The sequence below is a fragment of the Plasmodium relictum genome (assembly GCF_900005765.1).
Source record: "Plasmodium relictum strain SGS1 genome assembly, chromosome: 10".
Classification (NCBI taxonomy): Eukaryota; Apicomplexa; class Aconoidasida; order Haemosporida; family Plasmodiidae; genus Plasmodium; species Plasmodium relictum.
This window is the reverse complement of record NC_041688.1, coordinates 476213-493421: the sequence shown is the minus strand read 5'-3', so window position 1 is coordinate 493421 and position 17209 is coordinate 476213. Positions and strand designations below refer to the sequence as shown.

Below are 17209 nucleotides of genomic sequence, written 5' to 3'. Positions count from 1 at the left end.
TTTTTAACATTTTATTTACTTTTTAAAGAAAAATTTAACGTGTATTAAATGGTATCATTCTTTATAAGTTTTTAAATTAACATGCCAAGGCATAGTAAAAATAATACAGCAAATCCTATTTTTACATATCATGAGAGAAAAAATGTTAAAGGTATAAAAATTAATTCATAGAAAATATATGAAAATATATTATTCAAAATATTATGTTTTTAGAATTAAGAATTATTTATGTATATATATATATATATATATATATATATATATATATATATATATATATTTTTAAACTAAAAAAGATGTAGGAACTTTAAAAGAACGGTTAGGAAAAGATTCAATGAGAAAATTTGAGCAATGCTGGATATGTTTAAGAAATGCTGAATATCCAGTAAGTACACCATATGGTCATATATTTTGTAAAATGTGTATAATTAGTAATTTATTAACTCAAAAAAAAGTATATACTCAAAAAAAAAAAGAATATAACGATTATATTAAAGAATTAAAAAAAAAAAAAAAGGATGAAGCTAATTATGAAAAAGAGAAAGAGAAAAGAAAATTTATAGAAGACCTAGAAAGTATAAATGATAATGAAAAAGATAAGGTAAATATTAAAAAAAAAAAAAGAAATTTAAGTTAATAATATTTTAACAAAATTAGATATATAAAATAAAAGTATTTTATTGTAGAAAGAAAAAAAGGAAAACCTTTTGGATATATCAAACAATTTCTGGCTGTCTAATAATTCAAAAGTAAAAAAAGATGCTATTCAAAAAAAATTAAAACCTCCTTCAAAAAACTTAATTTGCCCAATTAGTAAAAATCCTATAAAAATCAGTGATTTAATAACTATAAATCCAGAAGTGTTAAATAAAAAGGATTCAACAAAAGAGAAGTAGGAATATTATTTTTATAAATTATACAGTAAAAAAAAAAAAAATAAATGTAAATATACAGTTACAATGTATCTAAATATATTAATATTTTATTTTATCATAGTTGGGTTTGCTCATTTTCTAAAAAAAATATTGATTATCATAAGGCAGTTCTGATAAAAAAAACTGGACAGATTATTTTAAAAGTAAGTGAAAAAGTAATAAAATAAAAAAGATTAAAGGAATATACATTTCAGAAATATAAAAAAAAAAGAAGAAAATTAAAATAAAATAATGAATTAATGAAATAAACTTTAGAGTTTACAAAAAATAAGATTTATTATCATTTTTACAATTCTTTATTTTTAGTCATTTTTTGAAAGTTACATTTACAACAAAAAAAATTCTTGGGAAATATCTGTAGGAGAAGGAGATTTTATTGATTTACAACCAGGAGGAACGGGTATGCAAGTTTTTGAGTATTTTTTACTTTTAGAATTTTTGTATCTATTGAATATACTCCTTTTTAAATATAAATGTTACAAAATTAAAATAATTCCATATTGTGACATATGAAAATAAAAATTATGTTCTAATCTTTATATATCACTTTTATTTTATTTTATTTTTTTTTTTTTTTCCAAGCTTTTTGTTCTCATAGTAACGTTGAAAAAACGTTATATAGAGAACCACTACTTTGAAGAAGGAAAAACTTATAAAGAAAAAAAAATTAAGTATATTTATGTTATTTTTATTTTATTTTTTTTTTTTTTTTGTTAATAAAAAATTTTATAAAAATTTTCATTTTTTTCATAAACAAAATTTGTATTAAAGTTTAAATTTTTTGAATAATAAGCGATTCCTAAGTATTCATGTATATTTTAAAACTTTTAAATTATTAAAAAAATGCAAAAAAGTATAAATATCAATAAAATATTACTAAATTTAAATTATTAAAAAAATACAAAAATGTATAAATTCCAATAAAATGTTACTAAATTCATATAATAATTAATGTACTTTTAAAATTATATCCATTTTTTTTTTTTTTTTTATTGATAAACATATTTTTATAAAATTATTACATTTATATTAAAATATATTTTAACATATATATTTTTAAGAATTATATAGAATGCTGGATAAATATCTTTAAATAAGTTTTTTTTTATTTTTTTAATCTTTATTGTTCTTTTTGAATTTTATCTCATTTAAAATGAACAAAGTACCACTTTTTTAATTTTCTTATTTTTTTTTTTTTCGTTTGTCGTATTTCTCTTCATTTTATTGTCAAAATTTTAGAAAAATGAATTGCATAATTTTTTGCTATAAAAGGATATGTTAGTATATATGAAATTAAAAAATAAATATTTTAATTTAAAATTGTTACTAATTTTCTTTTTATTAGTAAAGGTATATTATTTAAAAAATATCAAGTGTTTAAGTAAAAATTATGATTTCGATTTAATTATAAGAGATAAAACCTTTTTTTTATGTAATAAAAGCAAAAAATTTTATACCAAAAATTTTAATGAAAGAAATAGAAAAAAGAATACAATTTTTTATGAGAAAAAGGACAATTTTTTGCAGAGTTGGTTTAATTTAGCGAATCATAGAAATGTTAAAAAAATAAAAAATGTTATTTTCTTAAAGTTCAATAATAAGAAAAAGCAAAATAAAATAATATCTTATGAGCGTATAAATACAGTAGAAAATGATATAGTAGATAATCTAGATAATAATCTGGATAATTTAAATAATGAAGTCACTTTAGATTGTGAAGCAAAAAATTCAAATGGCCCTTTAAATAATGAATTAAAATTAAATAAAGATGTTAAAAAGAACAAAAAAAGACATTACAAATTTACTTCTTGGAATAATACAAACGAAATTAATAATTTTGATTTAGAAAAATATAATATAGATAACGAATTAACCAATGATGAATCACATAAATATCAATCAGCATATTACTTATCTATAAACAACACTTCTAAAGATACTAACCATTTAAATATAAAAATAAATAAGGAATTAGTAAATTCATTATCTGTTGAAGAATTACTAAATGTCTTGATTAAGTATGATGAAAATGAAAACAAACAAAAAAAAAAAAACATTTTTAATCAAGTTAACATTGTAACAGCATATCACCGAATAGCAAAACATATAAAAAATAAAAACTTTTATTTAAAAAAAAATTTAAATCAAGCAATTGAAACAGATAATTATTTTGATCCCGTGACTTTTAGCTTGTTTGAAAATTATTCTAATGCAAGTGAAGAAGAAAAATCAAATGTTGCTTTTAATTCCACTTATAAAAATGATCAAGTAGATGAGAATGCAGAGAAATATAATTCTAAATCCATGAAACAACATGTAAATGAAATTAAATTTGATGATAAAAATGAAAATAAAGATAAAAATAATGAAAAAAATGATGAAGAAAATAATTGTGAAAAAAGTAATTTACCTTTAGAATCTAATGATAGCAACATTATGATAAATAAAAAGGACATTGAATTAAAAAAATATAAAGATTTTATGTACAATAATCATGCAAGTTTATCTAATATAAAAATATACAGTTATATATATGAATTATTAAAAAAGAATTTGGCAGACAATTCTATAGTTATTACGAAACATGTAGCTAATATTGCTTGGGCTTCTGCTATTTTATCAAATAAAGATATATATGTATGGACAAATATAAAAAAACAATTTTATGAAAACATAAATAGTTTTAAAGCACAAGAAATATCAATTATCATATGGTCATTTAGTGCAACAAAAAATGAACTTATTAAAACAAAAGAAGAATTTTTATTATTATATAATTGTATAAAAAAATATATTAATGAAAATAAATTTAAAGCACAAGAATTTAGTAATATAATATGGTCATTTGGAATTTCAAAATATTGTAACTTTGACATATTAATTATGCTATATAATTATGCATTAAAAATTTTTGATAAATTATTATTAAAAGATATATCAACCGTCTTGTACAGTTTGTCTATTTTTGCTTCTGATTCAATAAATCAAAATATTTTGAATACTATTAAAAAAAGGCATTTCGATTTATATAACATTGATGAAGATTATTTAACAATAGACAAAACGAAAAAGGAAGAAAATGAAAATATATTCAACTATGATAAATTCTTTTTTTTTAATGATGTTTATAATACTTATAATAATCCAACAGAGAACAATTTAATAGAAGATGATAGTATAGATGATAAAAAATACGTTTTCTTTTTATTATTTGAAAATTTCTTAAAGTATTCCTTAAAAAAAATTAACAATGAAAAAGATAAAATGACTATGAGAAGTTGGTCAAATATATTTTGGTCATGTGCTAATATTGGCTTAGGTTTATATAAGGATATATATTCAGATCATAAAAATTTAAAGTACTATATATATATGAAAAGAAATAACTTAAATAATAATGCAGTAAATAACGCAAATATTAATAGTTTAAATACTATCAATGAGAATAATAAAAATATTTTATACTATAAAAAGGAAAATGATTCTTTGTATTATTTATTTGTAGATAAAAACAATTTAGAATCTTTACATACAAGTTATGTTTATGAGAAAGATGAAAACATATCTACTGAAAAAATCAATTTTGACTTCGATTGTAAACCGTATGTTCATATTATTAACAATGAATATATTTTTCCAGCAATTTCTCATTTTAATGATGAGAAATATAAAGTAGATGAAAATCAAAAAAGTAAAATTGGTTTAAATATTGATTTAGATATTTTTAATAATAATAAAAATAAAATAGAATTAAATGATGATGATGGTAGTAATAGAATTATGAAAAACAATATTATTCCAAATGAAAATTTAAGAAATGATACAAAAAAAAAAGAAACTCAATTTAATTTTATTAATAATGATATGAACAATAACATCAATATGAATGAGGAACTAAATATATCATATAACAATGATAAATCTACTAATAATGATATTAAATATATTAATATCAAATACAGTGACAATGATAAAACTTCAAATAATAATATTATATGTAATAATAGCAGTATAAATAAAAATTTAAGCAATATTAACAATTCCAATTATTTAAGAATTTTTAATAAATTAAATGATGAAGATAATATATATAGCCAAACAAATAATAATAATATAGTCTTCAAGTTACTGGAATTATTTCAGTCTCAACTGAAAGAAAAAATTATTAAATGGACAAATTGTGAAACACAATCAATAGCTAATATATTATGGAGTTTGTCCATGTTAAATGTTTTTTCAAGAAATGTTTTTGAGAATGGTTTATCTGAATGCAACAAAAGATTTATAAGGAATCATAAAAAAAAGAGTTCTAATAAATTTCAGAAGTATATATCACAATTACACCAATCTCAGTTATATCAAGCATCCTTTTCTTTTTGCTTATATATATTATATAATGAAAAAAATATAAATAAAGCATTGAAAAGCTATCAAAATATAAAGAATGATCACTTCAGAAGTATTGATATAAAGAAAAAAATACAACTTATTTTTGAAAAATATTTCAATGTTTCAGTTACTACTTTGAATATATGGAAAAAACAATTAGCAAGAAATCAAAGAAAAGAAGAAAAAAATCAAATATCTTCATCTGCCCATAAAAAAATATCTGATGAATTAAGACAACTAAATATTTTTCATTATAATGAATATTTTATATTTGATTCAATCCTTGTTGATATTTATATACCTCATTCAAAAGTATTTCTTATTTTTATCTTATTTATTTTTTTTTAAATATATATATATAATTACATGAATTCAACATATTGTATAAAGCATTTTACAAAAATAAATATTCAAAAGAGACTATTTTTTTATTTTATTTTTTCTTTTTATAGATAGTTATAGAAATTGATGGACCTAGTCACTTTTTTCAAAAAGGTGAATCAATTGTTTATAAGCCAAATACTTTATTTAAGAAAAGATTATTGAGAGCTCTTGGATTTATCGTTATTTCTATTTCAATTAGTAACCATACATTTATGTTTAGCGGTTTAAATACAACTGATTTCATTAAAAAAATATTAAATAAAGTCAATTATAATATATAATGTATATTTGTCTTTAATAACTCAAATAAATTTCTATCCTTTAAATATTTCATAAAAAATTTTTATTTATATTTTTAAATTAATTTTTAATATTTATATAATTGCCTTAAATTTTCAAATTTATTTTTATTATTTATTACTTTTTATTCTATATAAATTTATTAATATTACTTTTGTTACATTATTATTAATAACATAAAATTTTTTCCATTTTTTTTTCTTTTTATTCTTATGTTTTTTATATTTTTTTTAATTTCTTTGCTTCATCGAAATATTTTTAATATTTGCAATACTTTAGATTTTTAAGAGTAACTTCTTAAGTATTTAAAAAAAATACTTATTATTAATTTTTGTAATGAAAAGTTCTAAAAAAAAAAAACCTTTTAAAAGGACTTCTTGATTCATTTATAAATTTTTTTAAGAATATACTTCAATCTTTTTATTTTCTAAAAAAAATTAATGTTTAATTTTGATTATTTTATATAAAAAAAAAATTCTAAATTAAAAAAAAAATTTCTAAAAATATTCATTTGTTTACTGTTTTTAGGTATAAATTTAATATAATTTAAATTTTAAAAAATATATATATAGATTACATTTATTTGGGTATATCTTTAACTTGTCTACTCATATATATATGTATATATAATATAATTGTAAATATACATCATATATATAAAATTATTGTTTAAGTAAAGCAAATATCTATGATAACGTAAAGTTTTATTTGGATCAAATTTAAAAAAATAAGGATTTTTCATTAAAAATAATATATTAAAATATTTATTTAAAAAAAAAGAAAAAAATTTATAAAAAGAAGGCAAATTTTAAGAATATATATGAAAATTTTTAAAAAAATACATAACAAATATATATGAGCTACAATAATTCTTTTTTAGAATTTTTTTTTTTTTTTTTTTTTTCTATATTTTTTCATTCTTTTGGGATGGAGGACATGTGTCTGAATAACAGTTTTGGAATTTCCAGAATATCCACCTCATCTTTATCTAATATTTGTTTTAATTTTTCATCTGGCACAATTTTTCTTTTCATATTTGGATTTTGCAAATTATTATCCTTAATATATTTCCATGCATATTTTAAAACGAAAACTCTAGAAGCTGTGTTCATATTTAGAAATTCCCTTAAGGGACTTTTTATTTCACAATCAATTTGCAAACCATTTGGTTTTTTTTTTTTAATACTTTCATTTTTCATTTCTTTATTTGAGTTATTCTTTTGAATTTCTCTATTCTTATCATTTTCTGTGGTGAAATTATTTCTGATATAAAATTTATTGAATACAGGTAAGTAATTATTTCTAAATATGAGACATTTAGTATTTAAAACATTAAGTATTTTCATTTTTTTTTTTAAAAATGAATTCTTGGAAAAATGTAAATATAATGGATGTGTTTTAATGTATTTTACATTTAATATAAAATTTTTTAAAAACAATAAAAAAAGGCAATTTTAACAAAAAAAATAAAAAAATAAAATAAAATAAAATAAGAATAAAATAAAATAACAGCAAAATTCTTTTTTTGTTTAAAAAAAAGTGGAATAATTTAATTATAAATTATTTATGTAACACGTAAGAGTAAAAATGTATTTTATACATCTTAAATTGCACTTTGCCTTTTTTTTATACTGCATAAAAATTTATCGCATGAATAAATTTAAAAGAATTAACAAAATAATAAACAAAATTCAATGTAATTATAGAAAATTTAATGTGCACATAACATTTTATATTCTTTTTATATATATTTTTATTTTGTTAGTAGATATAAATGCTATTTACATTTTTTTTCATTTTTACTTATTTTCAATAGGTATATTCTTAATATTATAAAAAAAAAAAAGATTTTAATTGTTTTTTTTAAGTTCAAAAAAAAAAAAAAAAAAAAATATACGTATATATTTATATAAATTTGAAAAATATTTTTAAAAAATATTATCTAGTATTTTCTTTTTTCCCTTAATTTTTAAAATTTATGCATACAATAAAAAAAAAAATATACGTAAAATATATATATATATATATATTTCGTAACTTCATAATAAATACTTGATATTTTAATACTTCAGATATAATAAAATATTTATGAATAAAAAAAAAATTTTTTTTTTTTTTTAAATTAAGGCTTATAATAACCTTTTTTTTTTTTAAGTAAAAGTTTATAATCATTATAGTTTATTTTTTAAATGAAAATGTTATATGATAATTTCAATCTTGTTTTAAATCTAAAGTTGTAGTATTTATTCCTAATTTATCTACAATATAAATTTCGGTCTGATCTCCTGTATATATATCTCTTTCAGTAGCAGAAGTAATAGCATCTTTAACAAAATTAATATCATCTCTCATATTAAAATTAAAATTCTTAATTAATTGATTATTTTGATATACTCTGTTATCTAATATTGGGAGAATTAAAGCTGTTCCACTACCAACACAGGAGTGAGATGCACTAGAATAAGATCCTACAGCATCATAGTTATATAATACTCCTTTATTATCTTCACTTACTCCTGCTAATAAATTAAAAGTATAATATGGAAAAAATCTTCTACTATATAATATTATACTTAGCAATCTAGCTATAACGTGAATATCTGGATAGTGTGAATGTTCTAAAACGAACAATTGTATTTTTTTCTATAAAAAATTAAAATAAAATAATTTTTATTTAAAATAATTTCTTACAATTACATTTTTTATTATTTAAAATAAACTGCAAAATTTTTTATTTTTATTTTTACTTTTAATAATGAGTGAAGAGTTTTTATATCTGACTGCATTCCAGAGGTACCTATAACACACTTGTCTGTTCTGTATGTAAAAATATATATATATATATATATATATATATAAGTAATATTTCATTAAAATGTAAGTATAACGCATAAAATAAATTAACATTATATATTACAATTTTGTTATTTTGGGGCAATATCTTGTATAAATAGAATAAGACAATGATAATCTGGTATCTGCAGCTAAAATAACATAATCTTTACCAGTTAATCCAATAACAGTTCTAAAAAAAAAATTTTCAAATACAGATATGTGTAATTATATTTTATTATTTATATAAAAATTATTTAAAAGTAATAAGCTATTTTTTTAGTAATAAATTAAATCATTTGAATTTTGTTTTTTTTAATTATTGTTATATAATTATTTATTTTTATTTTTATATCCAAAAATAAATCTTCCTATTAATGCTTTTTTTTTTATCTTTTTTATGAAAAATTATTTTCTTTATTTTCACCCTCCATTATCAACATAAGGATTCCATCTTTTAAAAGAACGACTAAGCTCTATTATACTTTCTTTTTTTTCAGATTTTTTTTCATTTGAAACATCATTTATTGATAGAATTTCCATTCTTTTATAATTTAAGCAATATAAAAAATATTATTTAAATTTATTTGTTTATTGTAAAAAAAAAAAAAAATAATTAAAAATAAATAAACCTCAATGCATTATTTTATTTTATTTTTTTTTATTTTTTTTTATTATAAAAAAATTCAATTTTTTTATGCGTATTTTTTTTTTTTTTAAATATTTATTAAAAATTATTTTTTTTTAAATATATTAAATTGCATTATATAATTGTACACATAAGTATCTCTGTGCTAATACAAAAAATATTTATTTCTTTTTATTTTATTTTTACTTTTTTTATATTATTTTAATTTATTTCATTTTATTTTATTTTACTTTCTTTTTAATTATTTTTAATTATATATTGTATGTAACTTATTCAGAACTATATATATAGAAAAAAACATTTTTATATTCTTTTAATAAACAATAGTTTGAAAAAAAGTGTTAAGATCTTTTTCTTATTTTAAATTATAATATATTAAGTTCATTTTATTTAAAATTTTTGTTAAGAAAAATTTTATAATAATTATTATCAATCTTTTGTTTATTTTTTGTTTGTATTATATACTTTATTTTTGTATTTCTATAAAATGTTAATTATTTTTAACAAATTGTATATGCTACTTTTTAGTAATAAATTATTATGCATAAAAGAAAAAAAAAAGAAAAGATTTGGAAAATTTCATTAAAACATTTCAGTTAGATATTTTATTTTTATTAACTTTTTAATTGTTTTAGGAAATATATATGTATAAAATAAAAAGAAAATTTAATTATCTGAATAATAAGGATATATATTTTTTTTTATGAGGCAATTGTAAATTAAATAAAAATTATATTTATGTAAATAAAATGAAAATTTTTCATCTTAATCCTTTTTATTTTATATATTTTTTTTTTAAATTATTTGTATACATAAAAAAAGTTTTATATTTCTAATTAATTTTACTGAAAAGTAGTCTAATAAATTTTTTCTTGTACATTTATTTGTTATCGAATTGATAATTTTTTTTCTTGTGTGATATTCTTGAAAATTTGTTCATATCTAAATCAACATTATGTTCGTTTTTAAGGAACATACTAGACCTATCAGGAGCTGTATAGTTAAATAAATTATAAGGTTTAGGAATTGGAATACGGGTAATTTTTTTATTATTTAAGAATTTTTGAACTGATAAAGAAATATATTTTCTATAAAAGTCATATTCTTGTGAAGAAACAAATAATTTATAATCAAGAAGATTTAAAAAATGTGCTTCTAATTTATTTAATTCTTTTGTTGTTACACCACCTACTTTCGCATAAAAAGAATTTGAATAATACAAGTCATCAAAAAACTTGGCAGCTATCATAGCAGCAGTTATAATTATTCTATGAATACATAATAAAGACAAAGTAATATCTTTATGTAATTTGATTATTCGATCTACATATATCATTAATAAAACAAAGCATTCATTGCTACATCCAATGTATTTTCCTATTCTTTCTACATAATTCTTTATTGATATTTCAGGAACTTTTGAAGCATGAAAACTTGTTATTCTTCCTTCCTTTTTATTCATTTTTACTATTTGATCTAAAACGATAGGTATATATAGGATATAATTTTGATCGGTTCTAGGTGCATCTGCTTCTATTTCATAATCCATTTTCATTGCTTCTTAGAATACATATAAAATTAAAAACAAATGTGTATAATTTAACTATACTGTATATATGAATAACAAATACTATTAAAATAGAATAAATAAAAATAATTCTTTAAATGCTATATACATTTTTTTTTCTCTCGTCTTATAGAAGCTACATTTTTCTTTTTATATGTATATAATATAGATACTATTATTCACAACAAAGAATGTATAGAAATTGCAATTTTTTATTTCGTTAAGTATTTTATAAATTTAAAAATTAAAAAAAATGTAACTTTTTGTTTCCATTTAAATATATCTTCTTTTTTAAAAAAGTTCAGAAAAAAATAAAAAATTGTTTAAATTGCATAATAATAAGAAATGAATTAAAATATGAGCTATATATGCTTATATTTTCGTTAAAGGAAAATATCTACAAAAAAATATGCATATAAATGTAAATAAATTAAAGATAAAATTAAAATGACATAATATTTCCTAAAATCAAATTGTAATAAGTCTTAAAAAATATATATATGTATAATAGAAACAAATAAGAATAATATAAAATATTACATCAAAATATTATATAATGGCCACATAATAAAAAGACATAACTTTTTATATATTTTTATAGATGAATAAAGTAAAAAATGTCATAATTTGAATTCATTATGTATTTACAAAAAAAAAAAAAAAAAAAAAAAAATTAAAAAGGATACATTTTCAATTTTTATCATTATTTTAGTAAATCCATTAATTAATGTTTTCATATATTTATTTGTTATAAAATTATTAATTTGCATAATTAATATATTTCCTTTTATTTATTTTTTCTTTTAGTCATGCACTTATCTATAGTATTATTAATTTATTTAATCATCCATTTATTTTCTCTACATAATACATTTATTTATGTATATGTATATATAATATATTCCTAGTATTCTCTCATTTCACAAGTGTGTAAATTAATAATAATAGTAGTATTTTTTATATGCATGTGTGCAAAAACATAAATAGATATTTTTTTTTTTAATTTTTATACAAAATTTGATTCTTTTTAGGTGTTTGCACAATTGTTCCTGGCTTCACTTTTGATGCTGGATGATTTGATAATTCTAAAGGAACTAAATTATTGGATGAAAGCATAAACTGTTTTAAATCATAAAATAAATGTGTATCATGTTCAGTTATAAATGAAATAGCTAACCCTTTCATACCCGCCCTTCCAGTACGTCCTATTCTATGTGTATACGATTCTATATCTTTTGGCATATCAAAATTTATAACTAATTTAACTCCATGTACATCAATACCTCTACCAGCAACATCTGTTGCAACTAATATATCAAATTCTGAATTTTTGAATGCACTTAAGGTTTGTTCTCTTATTTCTTGTGCTTTACCACCATGTAAAGATACAGCTCTAAATTTCATTTTGCTTATAGATTTTGCAATAATATCAGCAACTTTTTTCTGATTAACAAACACAATGATTGGTGGCTCATACATTTCTAATAATTCTTGTAATTTCTGTTTTTTCTTTCCTTCAGTTATGAATTCTAGTTTCTGCTCAATTGATCTTTTTCCTGCACCTGGGTCTCCAATAGAAATATACGCAGGTGCTCTCAGATATTTTCTTGACAATCTTTCAACAGATGGTGGCATAGTAGCTGAAAACATTTGAGTTAATCTATATAGGCGATGCCCAGCTTTTGCCATCATTTCTTCTTGCAATGCTAAAGCATCATCTTCTGATTTTAAATTACTTGTTGGTATTTTATCAAGAATATAATGAACTGTATCTTCAAACCCCATATCCATCATACGATCGGCTTCGTCAATTATAACATAATTACATTGATTTAAAACAGTATAAGCTTTTTCTAAGCAATCTTGTATTCTTCCTGGTGTTCCTATAATTATTTCTACACCTCTTCTTAATTCAAAAGCCTGAGATTCTGCGTTTCTTCCTCCTACAATTGCAACTGTTCTACAAGAACAATATGATGCGAATTTGTTTGTTTCTTCATATATTTGTATAGCTAGTTCCCTGGATGGTGCAATAATAAGAGCATATGGTCCATCTTGTGATGTTTCATATGTCAATGGTGGTAATTGTTTAACATATGAAAGCATAGGCAAAACAAATGCTGCTGTTTTTCCTGAACCTGTTTCGGCTATTCCTATCAAATCCCTCATTTCAAGTGCAATTGGTATAGCCTGCATTTGAATAGGAGTAGGTTTATCATATTTTGCTCTCTTAATTGCTTTTAATAAATCTACAGATAAGCTTGATTCCTCCCATGTTCTTATAGGAGGTGGTACTATGCCACCTTTGATATAAATTTCATTATCCTCTCTAAATATCCTCCAATCTCTGTCTGTCATTTCTTCTCTTTTTTTTTCACTCCAATGCTTGTGGTATATATCTTTAATTATGTTATTTACTTTAGGTTCATATATAAATTCTCCACTTTTGTTTTTACTTAATGATCCATTGTTAATATTATTTCCTATGCTTTCTGAATTATCTTTTTTTGAATTATTTTCTACATTTTTTTTTAAGCTTAAATTTATTCTATTTTGAACTAATTTATCATAAAAGTTATTTTTTTTTCTTTGCTCTCTTACATCTATGCCTGCTATATATCCTCTACCAAATAATAGTTGTGGTTCTAACCTATTTTGATATAATGGATTATTATCATTTCTTGAAGTATCTTCTGATTGATCCCATTCAAAATTAAAAATATTTCGAAATTTTTCAGATGGTTTCTGAATTTTTTTTTTTTTTTTGTTTAACCCTAAATACTGCTGCTTTATAATTTCTATTTCTTTCTCTTTTAAGCTTTCCTTTTCTATACTACTTATATTTAACATATTTAATTCTGCTAAGGAGGATTCCGGTTTTAAATGAGATATTTTATATTCCTCATTAATATTACAGTTTAATTCTCTTTTTTCTTCATTTATTTTCATTCGTTTTTTTTCATTCGTTGTATCCCTTTTTTTTTTATCTTCATGTAGTTCTTTTCTTCTTTGTCTTTTTCTGTCATTAGAATCTATTTTTTCTTCTTTATATTTTCTATTTTCTTCTTTTGTATAGTTTTTTTTATTCAGTTCTTCACTTTTATTTATTATTTCATTCTGTTTTTCTAACTTCCGCCTATTTTCTTCTCTTATTTTTTTAGGCAAAAATATTAATTTTTCATCATCATTAGAAATATTAGCAAACATCTTTTTATTTTCATATTTTATGTTTCTTATGTTATCACTTATATTATTTTTTTTATTGCTTATTTCATTTTCCTTACTTTTGTTATGTTCTTTTTTAAATACATTGTCGTTATAACGATCATCTTCCTCATCTGAACTAGATGAACTATATTTGTTTATAATATTTTTTATTTTACTCTTAGGTATGCTCTTATATAAATGTTCCTTAGAATCACTAGAAGAAGAAGAAAAATTATCCTTAATAATTATATTTTTTTTATTTTTTGCATTTTCATTTTCATTTGATTTTTTATTAAATATTTCATATGAACTATTTTTGTCTAAATTATTTATGCTTCCATCAACTTCATTTTTTTTTTTTTTTTCTTTTATATTATCATCTTTTCTTGTATTATTAATAATTTCTTCATTTAATAAATTAGTTTCTTTTTTTTCATCTAAGTTATCCTTTTTAATATTTAAGAATGGGTTGTTAATAATGGGCATGTTTTTTTTTTCTGTATTGTTTTCATTCATTATGAAATGAATAATTTTTGCATTTTATTAATTACATCTATTTTAACTCTTATTGGAATATAACTACTTATATATAAAATTATATGTACAATTAAATTTGAATAATCAAAAGTAAAAAAAAATAAAAGATTTTATGTATTAAAACAAAAAGCATTTGAAACAATGTTTTATTTTCTAAAAATTCAAAGAAAAAATTATTTAATGTTAATTATAGTTTAAAGAAATGAAAAAAAGGAAAAAATAAAATAAAATAAAATTAAACTAAAAAAAAAAAAAAAAAATTAAATTCAAATAATGCAATAAATGAAAATAAAAAATTAAATTAATCTTAATAAAATTTAATCTATTAGGTAAAATTAAGATAAATTATAAGAAAATATATTATAATAATTTACATACAATAAAAAAAAAAAAAGTAAAATAATTATTTTAATTTATAAAAAAAATATCTATTATATTACGTATGTAAACAAAAGATGAAATAATATTTAATTCTTTTAAATTTTTATTAAAATTTCCTTCAAAATATTACATAATAAATATAATTTTTTTTATATAGCTATTATATAAGAGAAAGTATTTTTTTTTTTGTTACATAGTATATTTCTACGTATTAATGAATTTCTTAATTTTATTTTATTTCTTTTATTTTTCTATTTTAATATTATAAATTAAATTTGTGAACCATTATATATGTATAATGAAAAATTATTTGCTATTGAAATATAAATAAAAATTTGAACGAAATCAATGTTTTTATTTATTTTTTTATACTTGTGAGAAATATTAGTATGCTTTTAGAAAGCCTTACAGTCTATATATTTTTTTTTTGTTTTAAAATTCTCACTTTTCCCTTCAATGGAACTTAATTTTTACATATAGTTTCATATATTAAAATATTTTATGTATTTGAAAAAAAATAGAGAAATTCAAAAATTTAATAAAATTTGAGTTTAACATTGTTTTTTCAATTTTAAAAACAAGATAATTTGTTCAACAAATTAACCATTATAAAAAAAAAATATAATCAATAAAATGAGTAGGAAAAAATATATAATAATATTAAGTTGATATAATTATTAAATGTTGCATACTTGAAATAATCACAAAGGAAAAAATTCAACTAAATTTTCGAAATTAAAAATAATACGATTTAAAAAAAAAAAAAATGCCTATAAATCAAAAATAGAAACTTGTGAAGTTAAATTTTTAAAATATAGTTGCTTTTCAAATTATATTTTTAGTTTTGTAGATAAATGGGCTTCATATTCTTTTGTATTAATACTAATTTTGAAATTCAAAAATTAATATTTTCAATTAAGTAAAAAAATATTACAATCTTATGCTAAATTAATCTTTATATTCAGAAAGTATTATGATCTCTTCAAAAAAACTAAAGGTATTAATTACAAATAAATGTTTAATAAAAATATTTCAATTAAAAAAATGTAAACATTATTTAAATTATTGTGAAAAAATTAAATGTTTATAAATATGCATATAGTAATACATTTTTAGAATTAGCTTATGCTAATAAAATATATGAAAAAAATTCGCATGCAAATAAGTTTTAGAAAAAAAACAGATAAACGATAAAATAAGATAAAAGATAAAAAAAAAAAATATAAAAGAAAAAAAAAAATTGTGAATATAAATCATAAGCATAGTTCATATCTTTTTTTTTTTTATAATATATTTTGTCTAATTTTAAAAAATTTTGTTTTTAAAGTATTTTTTATTCTACAATTAAAATTAAGAATAATGAACAATTGTAATATAAAATGAACTTGTAAAAACAAATAATAAAAAAAAAGTGTAATATATCTTTTCAATTTTTTATGTATTTTTAGTAATATGTTTTATTATTTTTTTTTCTTTTTTTTTTTATTCTGTAAAAACATATTTATGCTTATTTTTATTTTTCAAATAATAATTTACACATTTATTAAAAAATTATAAAAAATTAAAAGAAAGTGGAAATTTAATTCTTTACATTTAGTGTTAATTTTCTTAAGAAGTATTTAGATGCAAATTGTTATGATTTTCTTTTTATAAATTAAAGGAATATATTACTCTTATCCAATTTTTTTTTTTTTTTTTTTTTTTTTTTTGTAAATGTCAAACACTTTTTAACTTGAAAAAAGTGCATGGAAAAAATAATATAAAATATAAATAAATCAAATAACGTTTTATTACATTTACTTATTTTGTATATTGAAATTTATATAATGAAAAAGATCATTAACTTTTTTTTTTTATAACATAATATGAACAAATATCAAAGGATTAACAATTTTATTTGAGACTCAATATGTATATATATATAAAATAAAATTATAGTATATATAGAAGGATTACCAATAAATAAAAGAAACTAATTATTGAAAACAAGAAATATATTAAGAGGAAAAATATAAAAAAAAAATATGT

The 17209-nt window shown here is 18.6% G+C and overlaps 6 protein-coding genes across 6 annotated transcripts; 2 read left to right on the top strand and 4 right to left on the bottom strand.

Moving 5' to 3' along the window:
- Positions 1-81: 81 nt before the first annotated feature.
- PRELSG_1013800 (conserved protein, unknown function) lies at positions 82-1573 on the top strand (the record flags this gene model as incomplete). The annotated part of the gene is made up of 6 exons (XM_028677060.1): positions 82-151; positions 297-601; positions 687-892; positions 997-1078; positions 1242-1335; positions 1518-1573. 6 exons carry the CDS (start codon positions 82-84, stop codon positions 1571-1573), a joined length of 813 nt encoding a protein of 270 aa, XP_028533487.1.
- A 637-nt stretch (positions 1574-2210) lies between these two features.
- PRELSG_1013700 (RAP protein, putative) lies at positions 2211-5989 on the top strand (the record flags this gene model as incomplete). Its single annotated transcript, XM_028677059.1, has 2 exons — positions 2211-5636; positions 5777-5989. The coding sequence occupies 2 exons, from the start codon at positions 2211-2213 to the stop codon at positions 5987-5989; spliced, it is 3639 nt and encodes a 1212-aa protein (XP_028533486.1).
- A 933-nt stretch (positions 5990-6922) lies between these two features.
- PRELSG_1013600 (SWIB/MDM2 domain-containing protein, putative) lies at positions 6923-7354 on the bottom strand (the record flags this gene model as incomplete). Its single annotated transcript, XM_028677058.1, has 1 exon — positions 6923-7354. One exon carries the CDS (start codon positions 7352-7354, stop codon positions 6923-6925), a length of 432 nt encoding a protein of 143 aa, XP_028533485.1.
- An 865-nt stretch (positions 7355-8219) lies between these two features.
- PRELSG_1013500 (proteasome subunit beta type-1, putative) lies at positions 8220-9383 on the bottom strand (the record flags this gene model as incomplete). Its single annotated transcript, XM_028677057.1, has 4 exons — positions 8220-8651; positions 8756-8825; positions 8926-9033; positions 9268-9383. The coding sequence occupies 4 exons, from the start codon at positions 9381-9383 to the stop codon at positions 8220-8222; spliced, it is 726 nt and encodes a 241-aa protein (XP_028533484.1).
- Positions 9384-10369: 986 nt separating this feature from the next.
- Positions 10370-11038, bottom strand: CYC3 (cyclin, putative; the record flags this gene model as incomplete). Its single annotated transcript, XM_028677055.1, has 1 exon — positions 10370-11038. One exon carries the CDS (start codon positions 11036-11038, stop codon positions 10370-10372), a length of 669 nt encoding a protein of 222 aa, XP_028533483.1.
- A 1017-nt stretch (positions 11039-12055) lies between these two features.
- Positions 12056-14779, bottom strand: DDX23 (ATP-dependent RNA helicase DDX23, putative; the record flags this gene model as incomplete). The annotated part of the gene is made up of 1 exon (XM_028677054.1): positions 12056-14779. One exon carries the CDS (start codon positions 14777-14779, stop codon positions 12056-12058), a length of 2724 nt encoding a protein of 907 aa, XP_028533482.1.
- Positions 14780-17209: the final 2430 nt, after the last annotated feature.